This window comes from Trachinotus anak, unplaced genomic scaffold (assembly GCF_046630095.1).
Source record: "Trachinotus anak isolate AG129_WGS33_773 ecotype Australia unplaced genomic scaffold, CSIRO_AGI_Tana_v1 ptg000017l, whole genome shotgun sequence".
Classification (NCBI taxonomy): Eukaryota; Metazoa; Chordata; class Actinopteri; order Carangiformes; family Carangidae; genus Trachinotus; species Trachinotus anak.
Genome location: NW_027273868.1, coordinates 2278165 through 2301655, shown reverse-complemented (window position 1 = coordinate 2301655; position 23491 = coordinate 2278165). Strand labels below are relative to the sequence as shown.

Here is a 23491-nt window from a genome sequence, read left to right as displayed (position 1 = left end):
ATTCTCATTTATGTACCTTTTCCTAACAGACACAGAGGGTAACTGAATGTTTGGAGTTATCTGTAAGTCAAAGAACACACAGAAATGATCAGAAAGAGCCAAGTCCTTGATATCAACAGAAGTAATGTCAACACCTCTAGAGATAACCAAATCCAGAGTGTGGCCTCGGGTGTGTGTGGGCCCTTTCACATGTTGGAAGAGGCCAAAAGTGTCAAGAAGAGAGCAAAGTTCTTTGGCATTTGTGTCCGTATTATTGTCTATGTGAATGTTAAAATCCCCTGTTATGATAAAAAAGTTGTAGTCAGTGCAGATAACTGACAGCAGTTCAGCAAACTCATCAAAGAATTTTCCTGGGTATCCTGGTGGTCTATAAATAATTAGGAAGAGAACTTTTGGGTCCCCCTTTACTAAAACACAGAGATATTCAAAAGAGCTAAAATCGCCAAATATAGTTTCCTTGCACTGAAATATAGATCTAAAAATGGCAGCAACTCCCCCGCCTTTCTTACCACTTCGACACTTATTCATAAAACAGAAATTTGTTGGAGCTGCCTCATTGAGAATGGTAGCACAGCTACATTCAGTCAGCCATGTTTCACTAAGAAGTAAGAAATCTAGATTATAGGTCATAATGATGTCATTACAAGGATTTGTTGGCTAGTGATCTGATATTGAGTAGAGCTAACCTTGTGGAGATAACAGGAGACACTGGTGAGTTTTGAGGTTGACAAGCTATACTCACTAGATTGGTAGATTTAATTGAACCCTTTTTATTTCTCACCAGTTTGATCACTTTTCTGTTACCCGTCACCACAGGGATTGCGAAGGCTGCCTGAAATCCATAGGGCCCTGACTTTTCCTGGGGAAGAACATTGTTGATATCAGTATTGTAGCCTGGACCCGGCACATATCAGTCAGACTCAATGATATGATGATTCAGAGGGGGTGGGGGGGCTCGGTGACTTTTGGTCGAAGGTGGCTTCTGACGTGGTGGAATGGGAGGGGGTGGGGTGGACGGAAGGGGTGGACGGTGTGGGAGGATAATGGGGGAAAATATGGCGTGGTGTTAGTTGGATTCCCACTCCGAAGCTCTTCATCCTGTCAGGGAAATCCAGGAATGGGGAGTCAAGACTGACTGGAGAGAGTTGGGGGCTGGGTGGGGTCTGAGGGGGTGAAGGTTGGGAGTCTCCTGTTTGGGCTGGGGGAGACTCCCCTTTTCGGGCTGTTGGGGCAAGGGGAGACTCCTGGTGTTGTGTTGTTGTGGCTGAATCCACTTGTTGGGGTGAAGATGGTGACTCTGCAGGTTCTTTCTGAGTCCGCTGTCCTCCATTGTCAGTCCTTATCTCAGTGCCCTCACCAGAGCGCTGTCTTATCCGTTGTTTTGGATTGTCTTGTCCCTTGTCCTTGAAAAAGACTGCTGGTGCCTGACGCAGATGATAAAAAATGTTGGAGCTTAGTAGTTGTGCTCCTGACTTGTTAAGGCAAAATCCATCTGCTTTAAAGAGGTGCCTGCGTTCCCAAAAGATGTTGTGTTGAAGTTGTCAATAAAGTTCAGTGACTGAGCAGTGCATGTATCTTTCAGCCATCTGTTTAGCATCATCAGCCTGTTGAATCTCTCATCTCCTCGCCGAACTGTTGGCAGAGGTCCACTGAAAAACACCTCAGTATTTAAACACTGAACTTTATCAGTTCCATGAAGTCTTGTTTTAATACCTCTGATTGTTGTTTCACAACATCAAGGGCTCCTGTGTGTATGATGAGAGATTTCAGTGTCAGATGCTCAGCAGCAATCATTCACAGCTCCATCACCCACTATCAGAGTTTGAGGCCCAGTGGTTAGCTCTCTCTGTTGCCCTTTAGCATTCGATTTAGCCTCATACCTTTTTCTGGTCCTGGGAGGTGAGCCTTCTATGGGGGAGTCTGGGTCCTGTGAAAGTGGAGCAAATCTGTTCTCTAATAGAAACCCTGCGTCTTGGGGCAGTTTGCTCTTAGTTTTTGTTGTCGCCTTGGTCCATGGTTGCTTTCTCCGTGGTAGTGGGGATGAAGAGACATTCCTGTATGTTGGCAGTGCAGGCCATTCGGTGTCATACTGAATCTCTGGGTGCTGGGTTCTGCCTGATAACCGTCTTCCCATATTTGAGGGATGCTTGCTGCTAAGTAGCCTCTGTTCTCCTCAATCCCAGTCACAATAGTGCAGGCTTGTGCTGATAAGCCACACTCTCTGACTAAAACAGTTTAAAATAATAGTGGTAGCCTTCAGTAACTATCATAAATTAAGCTCCCAGTGATATGTAGGTATTCAGGACACGCTTTCCCTAAAAAATAAAAAAGTTTCAAAAGGAAAAGATTGCAATGAAAAAGAGAGTAAAGCAGAGAGCAAAGGAGTGAAGCGTTAAGCGTCTGCACTCAAGCCACAAAGTTCCAGAACACAAATACAGCTGGAAGAAAAATAAACAGAGCTTTTGTTCCTGGTGGACTGTTTTTTTCAACCTGAATGAAAAACTATAAATTAACTATAGATAAAATAACAACAGCCTGTGTTTCTGTTTTGGAGGCGGGGCTTCTCTTTGGTTTCATCAGTAACAGACTGTACCTTTAGAGAAGCTATAATCAATATTTTTCTAATAACAGTGATGTTCTGTGGGGGTGATGAAGCCTCAGTCACACACATGTGTGGAGGAGACACACACTGACTGACACTGATCAGCTGACACAGACACACAACACATGACTCATCATGTTGATCTGTGGCTGCTGGATGTAAACAGCTGTTTGATCACATGATCAACATGTCAGTGTTGTGTTCATGCTGGAAACTCAGGTAACAGTAAAAGGTAAAGATCGTAGTGTGTGTGTGTGTGTCTGAATGGAGCCTCTGAGACCTGGACCCTCTCAGCTGGTGAGTCCATGACTGGACTGTCTACTGCCCCCCAGGAGTGAGGGACGGTATCTGTGAGGACTGCAGTGCAAACTCTCTCAGTACCTGAGATGATATCTTCACCTGAGAATCAGTTGGTTTTAGGAAGTGTTGTTTTAGTCTCACAACACAACCTGCTTCATCCTGTCCATCACCGACAGTCACCTCAGGATCGACCTGAATCCAGGGTCTCAGCTCCTTCACTGTCTGTTCACTGATCACCACGTGAACCTTCCCCCACCAACACACCCGCACAACCTGCTGTCACTCACAGTGACTGACAGGTCGTCAATAAAACAATCAAACAGCTTCTTCTTCTGATCATTAAACCTGTGATTAAAGTTCTCTGATCCCAGATAAGCAGAGATCAGAGAGGCCTCTGGAACCTGGTCTTGACACAGTCCAGATGAGATGAGGTCCGTGTGTCTTCATCGGAGGATCCAGAATTGACCAGACACTCAGTCATACTCCACAGACTCCTCCAGATCCACCACGTTCTCCTGCATCAAGTAAGAGAAGCTGTGAGCGTTAACACAGAGGGTCAAAGGTCAAACTGTCAGACTTCATGTGAACACTGTTCATGTTACAGGTCCTCATTTATATTATAAAGAATCCTCACATTAAAGTCATTATCTGCACTCAAACCCTGGTTTTAGTCCAGGGACTCAGTCCTGGACTCAGACCCTCTGTTGAGGACAGCGTGTTTAGTGTGGATGGACTGAGGACAGTAATGTAGAGGAGCAGGACTGGATGTGGTCCAGACTGTGGTCTCACTGACGACAGTGAGGAGGGTAGTTTCTGATCTGGTTCATGACAAGTCCAGGTCTGTGGTGTGTGCTCTGTGTGGACAATCATTGGACAATCTAGGCTGCTCAGGACCACTATCCTCAGTCCCCAAACCAGATAATCACTTGAATCCAGTAGTTCTCTGACAGATGCCTCACTCACCCATCCTCCCTGACTCTTCACCCAGGGGGCGAACGTCTCCATGTAGCACTCTGCATAGCCCTGCATTCGCACGGTTCCTGTGGCTGTCACTATCCGCCGGGACACCTCCATGGTGACGGCCATGCGTCGCAGCGTCGGACTGGCTGAAGGTGGCAGGGGCGGGGCCTCGGACACCTGACTGTTGCTGAAAGTGTCCACGAGTTTGGCAAATGAAGCATAAGAGAGACGAGCGAGGCTGGAGCGCAGGAAGGGGTCAGACTGGATCTGTGAGGAGATGGAGGTCACACAGGTGAGCACGCAGGTGAACACAGGTGAGTCTTCAGTATTAAGTAGCTGTCACCGTACTGTCCCTACAGTATGTTTCTCTCTCCAGCTGACTGGAATTTACTCTCCACACTAACAGCTTCACACCTGATAATTGACAGCTGCCTACCTTAGTGTTGATGGAGTCTCCCTCCACAGAGAGCACCTGAACCAGCTGCTGCACCACTGCCTCTTTATCACACACTGCTGAGAGAGAGAGGCAACGACAGTCACTGGAGGTGGAGCAAACAGCTCACTGCTGTCAGCCTGTGCCTCCACAGGTAAAGCTCCTTCTGGAACTTTGTGATGTCACAACAAAGTAGTCATCGCTATGTCATGCCCCAAGGCCTGCCCACCTGGACCCACCATCCAACCATGCAGGATTTGGTTTCTCTGAGCGTTTACCTGAAATCTGCCATAATTTTATTGGATCACTCAGAAAACAGTGTGTGTGTGTATGTGTGTGTGTACCTGGTGAGGTCGGGGGTGGAGGACTTGGTCTCCTCAAGCTGGTGGACCTCTGAGCGATCTTCTCCAGCTTCTCCGCCACCTCATCATAAAACTGGGGGGGGTGGTCTACATTCACATTTAGCACAACATCACAAGTAGGTCACATGATCACTTCAATTTCAATTAAATTAAATTTTATTTGTATAGCCCCAAATCATTATATACATTGTCTCAAGGCACTTTACAGGGTCAGGTCAAGACCTTACTTTGTTACAGAGAAAAACCCAACAGTTCCCACAAAGAGCAAGCGCTTGGCGACAGGGGGGAGGAAAAACTCCCTTTTAACAGGAAGAAACCTCCAACAGAACCGGGCTCAGGGTGGGCGGCCGTCTGCCTCGACCGGTTGGGTTTAGGAGGAGAAAAAGGGGGGGGGGGCAGTTTTAAGCCTGATCTTAAAGGTAGAGAGGCTGTCTGCCTCCCAAACCCACACTGGGAGCTGGTTCCACAGGAGAGGAGCCTGATAGCTGAAGGCTCTGCCCCCCATTCTGCTCTTACAAACTCTGGGAACCACAAGTAGACCTGCGTTTAGAGAGCGAAGTGTCCTATTGGGAAAATAGGGAACTATAAGCTCTTTAAGGTATGATGGTGCCTGACCATTAATGGCTTTGTAGGTGAGGAGGAGGATTTTAAATTCTATCCTGGATTTTACAGGGAGCCAATGCAGAGAAGCTAACACAGGAGAGATGTGATCTCGTTTCCTAGTTCCTGTCAGTACTCGTGCTGCAGCATTTTGGATCAATTGGAGGCTTTTTACTGAATTTTTGGGACATCCTGACATTTCATTTCAGTTAGTCATTTAGCAGACACTTTTATCCAAAGAAAGGGGAACAATCAAGGTTAAGTGCGATAAGAAGTGTTAGCGCAGCAATAAGTGCTAGTGACGATTCTTTAAGTGTAGATTTGTCATGTAGTGCTAGGAGAGAAGGTGCTCTCTGAAGAGCTCGGTCTTCAGGAGTTTTTTAAAGGTAGAGAGGGACGCCCCTGCTCTGGTAGGAAGTGGAAGTGCGTTCCACCAACAGGGGACAACGTGAGAGAAGAGTTTGGATTGCCTTGAATGAATGGGTGGCAGAGCCAGGTGTCGTTCGTTAGAGGAGTGCAACGGTCGAGAGGTAGCATATGCCTGTACCAGGGCGTTCAAGTAGGTAGGTGCAGTACCAGAGACAACTTTGTAGGCAAGCATTAGAGATTTGAACTTAATGCGGGCTGCAACAGGTAGCCAGTGGAGCTCGATGAGCAGTGGGGTGACATGTGACCTTTTGGGTTGGTTGTAGACCAGGCGCGCCGCCGCGTTCTGGATCATCCGAAGTGGTTGCACTGTGCGGGCTGGGAGGCCCGTCAGGAGGGCATTGCAGTAGTCTAGTTTTGAGATGACCACAGCTTGTGTCAGGAGTTGAGTAGTATGTTGAGTTAGGTAAGGTCTGATTTTTCTGATGTTGTAAAGTGTATAGCGGCATGACCAGGCAACTGAGGCGACATGATTGGAAAAGGTTAGTTGGTCATCAATCATAACCCCTAAGTTGCTCACCACCCTGGTGGGGGCGAGCCATAGGGAATCAATTTTGATGTTGATGTCATGGTGTATTGTAGGTTTAGCTGGGAGGACCAGCAGTTCAGTTTTTGAAAGATTCAGCTGGAGGTGATGTGCCTTCATCCATGTGGCGATGTCTGAGAGGCAATCAGAGACCCGTGCAGAGATCAAGGGGTCATCAGGAGGAAATGACAGATACAGTTGAGTGTCATCTGCGTAGCAGTGATAGGAAAAGCCATGTGAGCGAATGATCGGACCCAGGGAGGTGGTGTAGATAGCAAATAGTAGGGGCCCCAGCACTGAGCCCTGGGGGACCCCTGTGGTGAGGTGATGCGAGGTGGACGACTGTCCAAGCCAGGATACGCTGAATGAGCGCCCTGTCAGGTAGGATTCAAACCAGGAAAGAGCCAAGCCAGAGATGCCCATGTTAGAGAGAGTAGAGAGGAGGATGCGATGGTTAACTGTGTCAAAGGCAGCTGATAAGTCAAGCAGAATGAGGACAGAGGACTTTGCAGCTGCTCTTGCTTCTTTTAAGGCTTCTGTCACAGACAACAGGGCAGTTTCAGTTGAATGACCGCTCTTGAAACCAGATTGATTTGGATCAAGAAGATTGTTCTGTAGGAGGAATTCTGAGAGTTGTTTAGCCACTGCCCGTTCAATAGTTTTGGATAGGAATGGAAGAAGCGAGACAGGGCGATAATTCTCGACCTCAGCAGGGTTGAGAGAGGGTTTCTTGACTAGAGGTGTTACCCGAGCTGCTTTGAATGCAGTGGGAAAAGTGCTGGAGGTCAGTGATTCATTTATCACGTGGCGTGATGGTTGGGCTAATGGTTTGGAGGAGGTTTGTTGGTATAGGGTCCAACGAGCATGTAGTAGGACGGCTACATGTCAACAGTTTGGATACCATACTCTCAGAGAGGGGTGTAAAGCCAGAAAAAGAGGTGCTAGCAACTGTGCTTGGTTGCGAAAGTGCAGTAGCTGATTCAGTACCACCCAGCTGAGGTACAGAGAGACATGTAGTAGGACTGCTACATGTTACAGTGCTAGGAGTTGGGTGGAGAGCAAGCTGGACTGAGAATTGGCTGCTAATTGCTGCCACTTTGCCTGTAAAGAATGATGCAAATGTATTGGCGGTAAGGCAGGTAGGAGGAGGAGGAGGCGGAGGGTTGAGTAGTGATTTGAAGGTGGAGAAAAGTTTCCGGGTGTGTTCGATTTGAGTCATTTTCTTTCAGCAGCTCTGAGTTTGGTGCGCTGTGAACGGAGGGTGTCATTTAACCATGGGTGGGATTGGTTGGATCAAGCAGGCCTCGTAGATAAAGGACACAGTCTGTTCAGGCATGAGTTCAGAGTAGAGCTGAGTGAATCAGTGGCATCATTAACCTTCAGAGAGGAGAATGTGCTGAGTGGAGGTAGAGCAGAGGCAACAGTAGAGGAGAAGTGGGTTGGTGATAGGTTACGGCGGAACGTAACCATAGATGGAGGAGCAGAGGGTTGCTCTGATAGAGTGACATTAAACTGGATAAAAAAGTGATCTGATAGGTGGAGAGGCGTTACCACCAGTGCATCTGCGGCACAGTTTCGGGTGAGAATCAGGTCAAGGTTTTTGCCAGCTTCGTGAGTAGGAGGGCTCTGGACCAGCTGGAGGTCAAATGAATGTATTAATGACATAAAGTAATCAAAGTCTGGACTGTCTAAGTGGATGTTCATGTCGCCTAGGACAAGCAATGGACAGTCATGATCAGGAATGGATGACAACAGGGTATCTAGCTCGTCTGTAAAGCCACCCAGTTGGCCTGGTGGACGGTAAATGACAACAACGTAGGCCTTAACAGGGGCCGATACTGCAATGGCATGGTATTCGAAAGTGTCGTAATTAGCAGAGTGTGACAGCGGAGTGAATTTCCATTTGTTGGAAATTAGCAGACCAGTCCCTCCTCCTTGACCAGAAGGGCGGGGGTTGTGGGAGAGGGTGTAAATAGTGGAGAGAGCAGCTGGGGTGGCTGTGTTCTCTGGTTTGATCCATGTCTCAGTGAGAGCAAGGAGTGTAAGAGACAGGTGGTTGGTATAAGCCGTAATAAAATCGGTTTTGTTAACTGCAGATTGGCAGTTCCATAAGCCCATGGAAAATGAGGCAACAGTGTGTGAGGACTGTTTTAGAGGCCGGAGGTTACTTGGATTTGTTTTGGAGTGTTTTCTGTGCGGACCGGAGACCACAATAGGTATGGAGTGGCACATACTGTACTGTGAAGACTGTGGAGGGAATAGGACCGGTTGGCTTTGCTCAGTGAACTTGCACAGGTAAACTTGCTTGTCTTAGCCTCGTCCGTCTTCACTGAGGACGGCTGATCGCTACGGTTGATGCTTACGCTGACGGTTCAGGGATCACCCCTGTTTATATAGTGTCATGGAATTGAGCGCAGCTGTTCTCGCGTATAGGCTGATTGCGACTAGCGTAGACCGCTCTCTGTTGTTGCCGTGAATGGTTTTTCAATTGAGGTGCAAATTGCTCATACCTGAGTGTTCTGATCACCCGTAGATGACCGAAACTCGCAGCTCTTATTGTTCACTTGGCCTCAGTTGTTTACACAGAGTTGAATTCTGAATGATTCCAGAATTCAGAAGGATTCAGATTTAGACTGCCACAGAAATATTCAGAGATATTCAGACCGCCCCAGTAGTGTAATGCTTACACTATGCTGAATACTCTGACCGCCACAATCAGTATAGTGTAATGTTTATACTTTTTTCTTAATACTCTGACCACCCTAGTCAGTATAGTGTAATGCTTACACTTTCACTCACTCACTGACAATAAAGAGTTACAGTAGTCCAGTCTTGAGGTAACAAATGCATGAACTAGTTTTTCAGCATCCTTTAGACATAGAATGGGTCTGATTTTTGCAATGTTGCGCAGGTGCAAGAAGGTTGTCCTAGACACTTGCTTTATATGTGAAGTAAAGGACAAGTCCTGGTCAAAAATGACACCAAGGTTTCTGACTGTAGCACTGGAGGCCAAGGTAATGTCATCCAGAGTCAGTATATTATCACATAGTATATCTCTGAGGTGTTTTGGGCCAATTAAATTCAGTTACAACTTCAGTTTTGTCTGAATTTAAGAGTAAGAGATTACTGGTCATCCAGGTTTTTATGTCCTTAAGACACACCTGAAGCTTGGCTACCTGGTTAGTCTCACCTGGCTTCATGGATAAGTACAGCTGGGTGTCATCTGGATAACAATGGAAATTTATCTGGTGCCTCCTAATAATGTTTCCTAGAGGAAGCATATATAGACTGAAAAGTATTGGTCCTAGCACAGAACCTTGTGGAACTCCATGACTGACTTTAGTGATGATAGAAGAGTCATTATTAACATGAACAAACTGGAGTCTATCTGAGAGATATGACTTAAACCAGCTTAGTGTGGTTCCTTTAATGCCGACCATATGTTCTAGTCTCTGTAATAGAATCTTATGATCGATGGTGTCAAATGCAGCACTAAGATCTAGCAGGACAAGTATAGAGACAAGTCCATTGTCTGAGGCTATGAGGAGATCATTGGTAACCTTAACCAGAGCTGTTTCTGTGCTATGATGGACTCTAAAACCTGACTGAAAATCTTCAAACAAACCATTTCTATGCAAATAATCACTTAATTGGTTTGCAACAACCTTCTCAAGGATTTTGGAAATAAAGGGGAGGTTGGATATAGGTCTATAATTGGCTAAAACATCTGGATCAAGAGTAGGCTTTTTAAGTAGATGTTTAATTACTGCAACTTTAAAAGCCTGCGGTACATAACCAGTTGATAGAAACAGTCAAAATATAAACCAGTTACAGTGGACTCTAAGGCTGCTGAACTGGACAGTACATCTGAGCCAGCTGTGGGGAGGAGATGGTGAATTTTTTCTCTAACAGAGACAATTTTATTTGTAAAGAAGCTCATAAAGTCATTACAGCTGAGGGCTAAAGGTATAGATGGATCAACAGAGCTGTGGCTGTCTGTCAGCCTGGCTACAGTGCTGAACAGAAACCTGGGATTATTCTTGTTTTCTTCTATCAATGATGAATAATAGGATGTTCTGGCTTTACGGAGGCTTTTTTTATACGCCAATAGGCTGTCTTTCCAAGCCTTTAGAGATTCTTCCAGGTTAGTAGAATGCCACCTTCTTTCTAGCTTCCTTGAATTTTGCTTTAAAGCTCATGTTTCTGACTTGTACCATGGAGCTAGCCTTCTCTGACTCACTACCTTCTTCCTCAGAGGGGCCACAGTATCTAGTGTTGCACGCAGTGAGGCTACAGTACTGTCAACAAGATTATCAACCTGTGTGGATGTGAAGTTAAGAGAGCTGTTCCCTACTGCACTGATACATGGCAGTGGGCTAAGTACTGATGGGATTCTTTCTTTAAATTTGCGAACGGTATTGTTAGAGAGACACCTGCTGTAATAGATTTTTTCCCAGATGCTGTGTAGTCCTGACTGAAAACTCAAATGATAACAGAAAATGGTCAGATAAAAGAGGGTTTTGGGAAAATATTGTCAGATATTCAATGTCTATCCCATAAGTCCGAACCAGATCAAGGGTCTGGTTAAAAGAGTGAGTGGGTTCATTAACATGCTGAGAGAAGCCAATTGAGTCTAACAATGAATTAAATGCAATACTCAGGCTGTCACTTTCAACATCTACATGAATGTTAAAATCACCCACTATGATAACTTTATCTGTGCTGAGAACTGCCGTAATTTCCGGACTATTGAGCGCACCTGAATATGAGTCGCACCAACTAAATTGAAAAAGAAAAAATAATTTGTACATATATAGGCCGCACCTCTTTATAAGCCGCAGGTGTCCACGTTGTAACATGAGATATTTACACAGAAAGATTTTTTTTATTTTTATTTTAATAAGTGCTTTTTTCTGAACAGTGCCTGTAACACGGCAGTAACAAGCAGTCACAGCAGTAACACAATTAATGTGTTTCAATCAAAAAAGCGTCTTCCTCGGCGCATTATTTCTTCCGCCTGTCTGTCTGTCTCGCTCTTGCACTTCCTGCTAGAGCGCCCCCTGGAGGCCGTTAGCCCGTAAAAATCTATAGATTAGCCGCATCGTTGTTTAAGCCGCAGGGTTCAAAGCGTGTGAAAAAAGTAGCGGCTTATAGTCCAGAAATTACGGTAACTCAGATAAAAACTCTGAGAACTCAGATAAGAACTCAGAGTAAGGGGCAGGTGGACGATATACAGTAACTAGTAGGACTGGTTTTTGTGTTTTCCAGTTTGGGTGTGACAGACTAAGAATAAGGCTTTCAAATGAATTATGATTAACCTTAGGCTTTGGATTTATTACCTTCATTCAACTTATCCCGTTCTCTGTATTTGTCAGTCAACATGCTGATGCTTGTTTGTCCAGACTGTTATTTTGTGTGTGTGTGTGTGAGATGAAGGACTACAGATGTCATGGAGGATCTTACTGGGGGAGACAATGGTCTCAGGGTCTGGGTCCCTGCTGAAGGACAGGGTGGAGGGTCTCTTCTGCCCATGTCCTTCTTTCTCCTTCTCCAACTTCAACTTGAAGAACCTTGAGATCTTTCTTTTGATTTTCTTCCTGTTCAGCTTCTTCTGCTTCTTCTCACCATCATCATCCTCTGAGGTAGAGGAGGGGGAAATGACATCATCCTGCAGAGACAGGTTCAGGATGTAGATGTGCTATGAATGACCTCATCACATCACCGCCACCTTCACCAAACCACAGTCCTCACAGTGACCTGCAGAGACTGACAGTCGCTGTGACATCACACTGACATCACAGAAATACAGACGTAGTTTAAAGTGTTAGTGTCTGTGAAACAAGACTTCATAAAGCTCTCCTGTCAGTCACACCTGCCCTGAGTGAAACTGAGGAGCTGATTCCTGTGAAGTGACCTGGACACAGGTGATAATGATGATGTCACTCAGCCTGGAGGTGGTCAAGATGAGAGCAGCTCCGTGCTCCTCTGAACACAGCTGCTGATGCATCATGGGACTGAAGCTGACCTCACAGATCAAGGTACAACAGTGTCAGGTGGGCTCCAGTGACAAAGAAAAGAGCGGGACTGGAGTTTGACTGTGAAACCTGGAGGAGGATCAGTGACATCAGAGTAAAGCCTCTTATGTCACTGATCCTCAGTGTCAGAGCTCTGTCTCAGTAACCGGTCACTGCTCCTCTTGCAGGTTAATGATCCAGACTCAGAACCTCTAACAGCAGCCAGGACTGGATAAGAAGAAAGCACTGGACCTCTCTGAGCTGGTCTGCTGTGAGTCCTGATCCTGGTCCAGCTGAACATCTATGGAGACCTAAATCAGCTGAGACATATACAGGTCTCCACAGGAGGGTCTGACTGCCTCCACATGTGAGACTGAGGGTCCCAACAATAAATCCCTGACATTTTAAACTAAAGACTGAGAGCAGCCTGTGAGTGGAATATGACCAGAGAAGAATGGAGGTGGATTATTTCAGTCAGTCTGAAAGTGCATCACTTCAGACTGTATGAGAGACACCGTGTATTACACACATCATATAGACGACACATGGTGTGAAGGTATCGTAGCTCACACAGCCCTCAGTGTGTACAGGGACACAGTGTGAACACGACACAGGGCTCCTGAACCAGCATTATCTTACTGCTGTCTGTGGTCTGTGTGTCTCTGATAGATGATACAGTCCTCATGCTGAGTGGCAGTCCAGTTTTCTTAAAGTCTCCACAGTCCTGGTTTACACCACAGTCCTGGTCTAGACCAAACTTCAGACTCATGAGGTGAACCTCTGGGGGTCTGACCTCAGACCTGATGAAATGGATTATAACACAACAGTATTGTAATTCACAGCACCTCACACTACGTTGCAGTGTTTCTCCTGCTCACACATGTGAATCAGACTCAGTCATCACTGATTGGTTTGTCAGAAGACTGATGGTCTGTCTCTGAACCTGTTCTGAGACTCGGCTGAGACAAGGTTCTGTTTAACTACTACAATAAGTGACCTCTGTCAGTGCCGTCTCCACCTGTGTAACACTGAGCCTCTGTTTTAACAGTCCAAAGATCACGGTCTGAAGCGTTCAGGGTGTGTTCACATCACAGAAAACAACAGTCACTGCTTCAGGTTCATGGGCAAAAAGGGTTGAACTCAGTCTCCTCATGAAGGAATTTTTTGGGGGCGTAACATGTAATAAACCAATCAGAAAGCCATCTCCTGTTCCCTTTAAAACCAGGTGAGCTGCAGCTCGGTGGAGTGTTGTTATAATGACGCAGTGTTTCACAGAGTGAGATTCTGTTTGTGGTCATGTGATCACATATTGTGACTGAGCAGTGAGTCCATACACACACACACACACACACACACACACACACACACAGTAGCTCTGTGTGTCCTGAGAGGAAAGGAAGAATTGAGTGAGTCAGTGAGCTGAGCACAACGATGTAACGAGGCGCGTTGTGTGTCTTCACCTCTCATCCAAGAGGCTTCATCAGTTCCTTCTCGCACCTGACCAGGCTGGGACTGGTCCAACTATCTGGTGTGGAGACACTTGTGAACAGTTGTTTGAAACAACTGTTCACAAGTGGTATGTGACTCCAACGACTGTCGTTATAACACAATAGGGCTCTAACGAAGTCGAAACCAACTCTCCACCAAGACAGTCACTCTAACGACTGTCGTTGGCACATGGAGCACAAAGGGAACCAGTGACATCATCAGCCTTGTGAAAGCCCCTCCCTGAGGTTAAATACCTGGGTCTCCACACCAGATAGTTGGACCAGTCCCAGCCTGGTCAGGTGCGAGAAGGAACTGATGAAGCCTCTTGGATGAGAGGTGAAACGTCTTCCTAGACAAATAACCAAGTCCAGTTGCTTTCAATTTAAAACTCCTTTGAGATACTATGACCTGGACAAATGAGAATATTCACAGGCTTGAGCATATTACTCTGTTTATAATGCGTCCTTAATATAACAGTGAAATACTGACCTCTGACCAGACCAGGTTTTTGTTGGTCCATGTTCCTGACCACACCTCATTTTAAGACCAACACAGTCACTGGTCCTGATCCTGTCTGTCCAGCAAAGACAACTTACACCAGGTGTAAGTTAGAGCTCTGAGTGTCTCCTTGATGAACAGGACTGAAGGTCTGAAGCCCCTACAGCACCCTCTACAGGTTGCTCTGTTCATATTGGTGGGCGGTGGAGCTAGAGGAGGGGCCATGGTCGGGGTTCATTCTCCCTGAGCATGAATGTGCTGAGGAAACTTCATCATCTGTGTGAGGTTGTGAGAAACAAGCTAGCTAACTGTGAACCTGCTGCTGCTAGCCTCCAACACGGCTGACCTCCTAGCTGAGCTGCTAACCAGACAGAGTGAGGTCAGGGATGTCATGATGGTTTCTCATTGGTCACACTGTCAGCGTTCATCCTCACACTGATTGATTCTACAGACTGATCACAGTGACTCAGCTGGAGTAAGGAGGTTGACCTCTCACCTCCAGCCTTCAGAGGTGAAACCCACTGACTGGCTGTGTGTGTGAGTGTGACTGAATAGACCGTGGAGATGTGGTCAGCAGGTGACAGATATCTTCCTCTGACCTTCCACCTAACACCATCATCGTCAGAGTCTGACCTGTTGTTTTGAGGACATGGTGGCTACCAAACAAACACCCCCTTACCTCTGCTTGGTTTCTGAGGTGTGGTGGTTTCGCTGCGCCGTCCCGGTCCAGAGAGCCTTTGGGGTCTTTGGCAGCAGAGCGTGAGGTGCTACGACGAGGCAGCTGCTTTATGAAGTCTCTGAATCCAGACTTCTTTTCATCTGCTGAGCTGACGTCTTCAGTCTGAGAGTCACAGCCCTCCTTTGTCTTCGGCTGTGGTTTAAAGCTAGAACAGGAAGTCAAAGCAGAGTGAGCAGCAGGTTCGGGTACAGCCAGAGAGCACCTGTGTGTTACCACAGGTAACAGGTGCTCTGAGTTCTCTTAGTGTGGACTGATTTAATAAAACCGTGTCTGCGTGTGTGTCTCTCCTGTCTTACAGATGTTGTTGTTACAGATGTTAGTTTGATGTCTTACAGATGTTACAGATGTTAGTTTGATGTCTTACAGATGTCTTACAGATGTTCTAACAGATGTTAGCTTGATGTCTTACAGATGTTTTTGTTATAGATGTTAGTTTGATGTCTTACAGATGTTACAAATATTAGTTTGATGTCTTACAGATGTTACAGATGTTAGTTTGATGTCTTAAAGATGTTTTTGTTACAAATGTTAGTTTGATGTCTTACAGATGTTACAGATGTTAGTTTGAGGTCTTACATATGTTTTTGTTACAGATGTTAGTTTGATGTCTTACAGATGTTTTTGTTACAGATGTTAGTTTGATGTCTTAAAGATGTTTTTGTTACCGATGTTAGTTTGCTGACATCAGCAGCTCTCAGTCTGAGGGGTCAAAGAGAGGACGACAGAGGTGAGACAGTACCTGTACTTGTTGTGGTCTCTGTAAGCCCCTCCCACTCTACCAGGCCTCTCCTTCAGGGGGGTTGAGAGGGAGCGATGGAGAAAAGCCTGGAGGACCAGATGAGTCTCAGCTTTGATCTCCACCAGAGAGATGGAGGAAACAGAGGAGACGGAGGAGGAGCGGCCTGCACACTCTGACATCACTGACACCAGGTGAGACAGAAGACAGGTCCAGGACAATCCGTCTCTGTGGGATGAGAACCGTCCTCAGAAGACAGCAGGTACAAGAGCAGGAACATGGGGAATCCTACACTACATCCTACAGTCAGTACATAGACCACTGTACCTCATGTGAGGTGGAGTGGATTGGAGAATGGTGAACAGGGACATGAGACATCTTTGGCTGGTTGGAGACCAGCAGGCTGCCACTGCGCTGTGGATACAGGTTCTACTGAGCATGCTCAGTGCCCTGACAGAGGAGCGTTACAGAGCAGAGACAAACCGGTCCCTCATCAGACCTGATCCTGATGTCGGACAGTGAGAGGGGACGGGCTGCACCAGCTCACCTAGTCTCAGACCTCAGGCAGGTTGTGTTTGCAAGACCAAGGTGGACCGAGCTGGATCTGAATGTGGATGGGATTCAGATCAGTCTGAGAGAGGCTGAGGTGAAGAGGAAAGGACTGCTCCTCATACCAGACGGATTTGGATCTGGTCTCCACATGATCTGATAGGAGGGGTCACAGTAGGACCAGCCTGCAGGGTCGGCCTCATCAACCACAGGACACCTGGGTCTGTTTGATCGTGTACCTGGAGCCTGAGAAGCAGAGATCAGGTGTGGCTGGGTCAGGTGGTTTGAGTGTGTGGTCCTTTAAATAAAGACACCCACCCCCTCTTTCTCCTCTTAAACCCGACTGGTCCAGGTGGACAGCCCTCCACCCTGAGCCTGGTTCTGTTGGAGGTTTCTTCCTGTTAAAAGGAAATATTTTTCTCTCCCCTGTTGCCAAGTGCTGCTCTTTGTGGGAACTGTTGGGTTTTTGTCTGCAACAAAGTAAGGTCTCGACCTGACCCTGTAAAGAGCCTTGAGATAATGTATGTTATGATTTGGCGCTATACATATTTATAATAAAATAAAATTGAATTGAAATACACCACATGAAGGGAAGTAATCCTGAGGCAGACTAAGTGAAAGCAAAACACACACACACACCTGGACAATCCAGTCAGTTAACATTCCTGTCGACCTCACACACACACACACAATCAGTGGTCTCTGCAACAGGAAGGACACAGGAGGTTTGAGCAGTGAAGGTGGCTGTTTGTTTTCAATCATTACTGATGATTCTCCCAGTGTCACACTGCACACAGATGATTCCATGATACACACATCAGCATACACATCTGGAGAAGTAGAAAAAGTCTAGACCAGATGTGATAAGGGTCTGTTCACCCTCCACAGTTATTAGTTACTATAGCTGATGATCAGTCAGTCGATCTGATAGTGACAGAAACATGTCAGTAATAAAACCCTGTAGTGACCCTGTACTGTCTCATACAGCAGACCATCATTAAACAGGTCACACACACACACACACACACACACTAATACCTGTGAGTCACTTTGTTTTGTACCAGTCATCCAGACACCGTAGAAACCTGTGAGGCTCATCATGAAACCCAGGTCCTCGGCCCGAGTCTATCCCATACCTCCACATCTGGCTGATATCCTCCCACATTAGCTGACAGCCTGAACACACGTGTGAAGTAGCAGCTGATAATCATGCTGTATATGGGCCAGAGTTGGGCCATTGAACCGGGCCTATACTGGGTCCGAAGAAAACGAGCATGTGGCCCAGGTATGGACCGGATTAGTCGCCCGCTGAAGAATGTGTGCTTCAGTACAGAGAACAGTAATCCAGCTGTGGAGGCAGGGGCGGTGTACAGACCACATGTAATCAGACTGGAAACTCAGCAGTCACATCTGGACTCACTCCTGACAAAAACAGTGATGTGGAGTTATCCTGATTGATCAGTGATCAGAGGGTATAAACCCCTCCTTCAGCTGCTGACAGTCTGACCCTGACCCCCACCCCCAGAATGAGTCCTCGGAGCTGAGAGGAGCAGGGAGCAGCCGGACCTGACCCGCGTTGAGGGGGGGCTACAGTCACCGGGAAGCGAACACAACTTTACTCTTTAATCACAACACACTAACACCTGGAGCAGACTCACACAACTAAGCAACAACAACACAAACTCAACACCAAACCATTTCCCAGTCTTCATGAAAGGAAGACTGGGACTCTCCTGGCGGACTCATCCCGACTAAAGTTGCGACCGAGTCCCAGTTCAGTCCCTCAGTGAGTCCACTACAACCCGAACCAACACACAGACCGAAGGACAGACCGGGACCTCCTCTTACCTCTGTCTGAGAGAGTCGGCGGGTCCAGCGGAGAGTTTCACGTCTTCTCTCGGTGTTAAAGTATGCGTGTGTGTGTGTGTGTGTGAGAGAGAGAGCGAGAGAGAGAGAGAGAGAGAGAGAGAGAGAGAGACGCGGTCACAGTAGTGGGAGGGGCTACAAGCCTCCGTCACCCCGGCACAGATTTGTTTCTCACAGGAAACTGATGATCTGGTTTCACCGTGTCCAGGAAATACGTCATCAGTTTACCCTTCAAAATTTGAAATCTCTTTTTAAATGTGTTTATAGAATTTTCTACAACACAAAAGCAACAAGAGTCACATCACAGGTTTCACTGCTGTGTCAAATGTGACACTTAAAGTAACATAAAGTGGGTCACCAGGTCATCATCGTTTTATATATACGACAAATCACAAGAGGCAGACACATTAAGAGGCTGGAGACGTTTACTGTGGGACAGCGTTTACACAGACTGTGGGATCACTAAATACTGAGGACAGTTTTAATACTACATCTAATGTTTGCATTTTAACAAAGTGAAAATGTCCAAAAAGAATGACAGGAACATTATTAGTTTCTATTTAAAGGCCTCAGATATTTAATCACAGCAGCCTACACAGTAGCAGACTACACAGTGTCACACACACTGTGTTACTGTATTGTGTGTAACGGCAGTTGGATGTGTTGTCTGGTGTAGTTTGCAACAGGGTCCAGTAGAGGTCCCTGTAGACTTGTCTGACTCTGTTGGCCCTGTGAGATGTGGCCCTCCATCAGGCTGGACCAGGTCAGACTCAGGATCCTGGCTGCTGAATCTGATCACTGGCTGCTCCCACTGAGCCTGGACTGCAGCACCCAGGTTCTCCTCAACCTCTCTGTCCTGGATTTGGTCACTTTGGTCATTTCCTGAGAGGATCTGGGATGTTAGAAACCTGATCCTTATCCAGCTGTGATGAGTGAGACTGTTTCAGATCAATTCATCAATATATGTGTTTGAGTTATGGAGGATGAACATAGAGTGTCACATACTAACATATGATCACTTTAAAATGTTTAATGCTTATATATGATGTGTATGATATGATCTCAGATCAGCTGTTTCTGTGTTATGTCTGTGTTCATTCACACACAGTTACACAGTGACTGAGGTTTTACATGTGTATATCCACCTGATCAGAGTGTTTATGGATCAGAGCTGTAGAATAATTAGAGACCTTGGTTTTACTATCATGAGACTCTGCAGATCAGATCTCACCATGACATCATCAGTAAACTGGTCCACAGACCCACAGTGAACACAGAAATAATACATACAAAGCAGAACAGGGTAAAACAAAGTGAACATGTTCATGTATAATATTACAGGAGTCTAAGACAGTGGAGTCATCAGGATCTGTCCTGAGAGACCTGCAGTGAAGGGAACCAGTCAGACCCTGTATGGAGGTGATCAGGACTGACAGACCTGTCTCTGGTCTGACTGCTCCAGCCTGGATTGGTCAGCCTGCTCTGATTTACCCAACTCTAACCAAACAGTCAAGTATATTTTTTTATAACTTAAAACAGTGGTGGGTCATGTCCCACTAGAAAATCTCTGAAATGTTGGTAGCCCACAGCAGGTCTTAATATGAAAAGAAAAAACAATGAAAGAAGCTTTTAAACATTTTTTATTTTATTTCATTTCATTTTAAAACATTTAAAAACATTTTTTATATCCTCTCATTCGCTCTCTCACTATATACATATATATATATATATATATATATATAATTGCATGTTTTTATCAAAATTGTAATTGTAAAATTACCTTTGTGCCACAGGTTGAGAACTGCTGACTTAAAACATAACATGACCTATGAAAAGTTAGTTTTAACTTTTAACTCCAGCTCTGACTAAATTGAGAGAGTTATGACTGACACTGTGACCCTGTGAAATAAGGTTCGTCTGCTCTTTGAGTTTATTTTGAATAAAATATATATATTTTTAAAAAAGTTAAACAAGAAAAGTTCTCACAGTCCAGATCCGAGAAGATGTTTCTACACAGATCAGCAGGTCTGAGGATCTGTTCTTCACTCAGGACCACAGGACACAGATTTCTGTCTCTGTGTTTCCCGTCGGTTTGAAAATCAGAACTAAGAAACATCTCAACTAAATTGCAGCCATACAAAGATTCAAAGTGTGTAACAGAAAATAAAAATGTTCTCATGCAGCACTGATGTTTTATTTGAAGGACACAGAAGAAGAAAGAGCAGCTGAGGTGAGAATGAAAATAGAGTCAGCAGAAGATAACCTTAGCACAGCCCCCCCCAAACCTGTCCAGCGTCACTGTGGTGTGAAGACACTGGTACAAGGATTGGGAGTGACCAGACCAAGAGGGCATGAGGAAAGATGGACAGGCTGCTGGGTCTCTGACTGAATCCTGAGGATGTCTTCTTTAGTCAGACCCAGTTTCTATCAGAGACTTTAAACGTCTCTGACTCTGGTGTGAACAATTAACATCAAACACAAGATGAAGAAGAATGTGAGACATGAAACACATACAGTTCTAACAGTGGCTTTCCTACAGTATAAAGTGAGTTGTGTGTCAGTGTTGTAGTGTGCATGCTCACCTCCTGCAGCACACAGTCATTTCCTCCCAGTCGCTGCAGTGTCTACTCTCTCCAGCTCTGCTTCATCTACAGTCGCAGCTTTCTGCCCCGATCCTCCTGCCTTCTGCCCTCTGCCCCATCCTGTGCCACTGTCTGCCTACCCATAATCCCGATCCCTCTATCTACCCTCCTGTACTGCCCCTGCCCCCCCTCCGTCACTCTGTCTCACCCTTAAACAATCACTGTTGATCAGAGCTGGGACCAATAGGGAGCCGGGCGGCAGGGTGAGGCACTTCCTCTGTGACAGGAAACTAACAACAAACTCCAGAGACCATGAGCAGGGGGAGGGGGAGGGGGTTAATGACACAGGGAGGGGTAAAGAGATGCAGATGTTTGATGGCTCCAAGTAGAACTTTGGAGGTCAGGAAAAGGTCAAGACCAAGTGTCTATTGATTTCCACAATAAAACTGACTGAATTAATATGTTCTAAATGATAACTGTCAGACTTCACTGGCCCATCTTCCTGCTCAGTCAGGAGCCTATGTCTGTTTATGTGTGATCACTGATGGAGCCACACACATCTGAGTTGAGTCTGAACTGAAGATACTCTCTGCTAAGTTACCAGGTCATCTGACAGGTGAACAGAAAAGGTATCAGACACACAGGGGAACAGACACACAAACTCCCTGACAGCTCCACAGCAAAGTCTGTTACAACAACACTACCATGCACTTATGTACACTGAAAAGGTTAAAGGTTAGTGTTGGTGTAATTGTTGTCTATATTTGCTGCAAACAGACAGATTCCTAAGATAATTCCACAGTGATGGGGACAAAATCAACAGTACTGGTTCTGTGTGAAATGTACTGAGAAGTTCTGCTGAAGTTAAGAAGGCTTCAGCGGTGAGTTGGACAGATCAAGAGGATCTTCCACATTACAGTCTTTGCGTTGTCTGAAGGGAAAAAGTACAAAGAAACAAATGTGTACAAAAATGACTAAGTTTGGAAGATGCTGAACTTTAGAGAACATTTTGCACAGAACAAGGACTGTGAATTTGGGCTGCCCTCTGTCTCTGCCACTGGAATCACATGCAGAGGGAAACACTTTACCTCTCTGCTCTGACTCCTTTCTACATGTCTCTGAATGGCTTTGTGACTAATGTCTGACAAAGTCGTGATCTAAAAGAGTAAGTGTCATAGTAAGATGTGAGGTTTCTGACTGTCAAAAAACTGGTGCACAGGGTACAAAGTACAGTGATGCACAGTGAGGTACACTGAGGTACACTGAGGTACAGTGATGCAAAGTGATGCTGAGTGAGGTACAGAGATGTACAGTGATGCGCAGTGATGCTCAGTGAGGTACAGAGATGTACAGTGAGGTACAGCAATGTACAGTGATGCTGAGTGATGCTCAGTGAAGTACAGTGATGCTCAGTGAGGTACAGTGATGTACAATGATGTTCTGTGAGGTACAGTGATGTACACTGAGGTAAAGTGATGTACAGTGATGCTCAGCGAGGTTAAGTGAGGTACAGTGAGATACAGTGATGTACAGTGATGAACAGTCAGAGTCAGAGTTCAACACTAAGTCTGTTTTCATTGCCGTTAGCTGACGGAGCAAAGTTTCTCTGTGCTCACCTTCAATCCGAGTTCAAGATGTGGACAAACCTGCAGGATATTTTGATAATTGTGATATTGTGATAATAATCAAGTAGTCACTGTTGACAATGCTGACTTCATTTTCTTAAGCTTTATTTATCTAAGGATGAATCATAGAGTGATCAATGGTACCAATGCTGTTAGATTTTTTTTTTTCTTTTTTCTAAATGCCATTTCCACTTATTAAATGGGAAAATGTAAAAACATTCAGACATATCAGTTCTTAAATAAAACATACATATAAAATTTCTGCCAAAAATGAGAAAAATAATAAGAAAATAAACATACTCAAATTAAAAGCATAAGCAAAAAAAAGAAAACGCTGTTAGACATTCATATTTGGTTGAATGTTGGTTGTTACATCATTTGATCAAAATTCAGGGTCAGAGTCAGGTCAGCATATGATAGCAACGTCAGTTTAACATAGAATACTGACAGCTGAAGTTGATATTTTGTTGGTTTTAAGTTGTGTTAATTAACAAAAATCCAACATCTTCAAAATGTTTCGTGCCAACGACATCTTGACATACAAAACACCAACATTGTAGTCATGAGGAAAACCCAACGTCACTATGTCAGTTAGCCAACGACATGAACCTGATTTTAAAGTCCAACCAAAATATAACATCTGACCAAAGTTAGTGTCTTTGTTACAAAAAAATCTATTATAGCCACTTTAAAAGAGAGTGAAAGAAAAGAAAAGAAAGAAAGAAAGAAAGAAGGAAAATTGATGTCATTAAGTGTGATTAGTGTAGAGGACAGAAAAGTACAGCAGGCGTCAGGATGGATGATGTAGGGCTGGAGGGCAGGGTGCTGATGGAGTGATAGTGATGGGCTCATGTTCAAAGGGGGCAGATAAAGAGAAGTGCTCCTGATAACTGCTGGGCGGGGTGTCCGTGGGGGATAGTTGTTTATGAAAGAGGTCCAGTACCACTTATTATCTTCCACAGCATCCTTCACCACTCACACCACACCATTAACTCCAGACTTTATTAACTGCGTCACCATGGCAACCCAACAACCTGAATATATCTGACCGTATTTGGACAAGAGGAAGTTTGTAGCTCTACTGTGTTTATCTGTGGGAGAAGATGTGACTCTTCCCTCATTATTCTTATCATGGTTCATTTTCTCTCTGTTTGTTTGTTCTCATTCATTTTGTTGATGAAACTC

The 23491-nt window shown here is 45.3% G+C and overlaps 1 protein-coding gene and 1 long non-coding RNA gene across 4 annotated transcripts; both read right to left on the bottom strand.

Moving 5' to 3' along the window:
• Window positions 1-1144: 1144 nt before the first annotated feature.
• On the bottom strand, window positions 1145-18205 carry bcl2l12 (BCL2 like 12). 2 transcript variants are annotated; one of them, XM_071501502.1, is made up of 8 exons: window positions 18082-18205; window positions 15688-15912; window positions 14889-15093; window positions 11673-11877; window positions 4640-4744; window positions 4299-4375; window positions 3866-4129; window positions 1145-3417 (listed from the first exon to the last, which is right to left on the bottom strand). In XM_071501502.1, the coding sequence occupies exons 2-8, from the start codon at window positions 15864-15866 to the stop codon at window positions 3376-3378; spliced, it is 1077 nt and encodes a 358-aa protein (XP_071357603.1). In that variant the 5' UTR covers window positions 15867-15912; window positions 18082-18205; the 3' UTR covers window positions 1145-3375. The 2 variants fall into 2 exon arrangements, with proteins under 2 accessions (XP_071357603.1, XP_071357604.1); XM_071501503.1 differs by having other exon boundaries at window positions 4299-4372.
• Window positions 18206-18506: 301 nt separating this feature from the next.
• On the bottom strand, window positions 18507-21841 carry LOC139634767 (uncharacterized). Of its 2 annotated transcripts, none has more exons than XR_011694053.1 (2): window positions 20682-21841; window positions 18507-19037 (listed from the first exon to the last, which is right to left on the bottom strand). It is a non-coding gene; the product is annotated as an uncharacterized lncRNA (long non-coding RNA). The 2 variants fall into 2 exon arrangements; XR_011694052.1 differs by having other exon boundaries at window positions 18507-18981.
• Between the last annotated feature and the right edge of the window lie 1650 nt (window positions 21842-23491).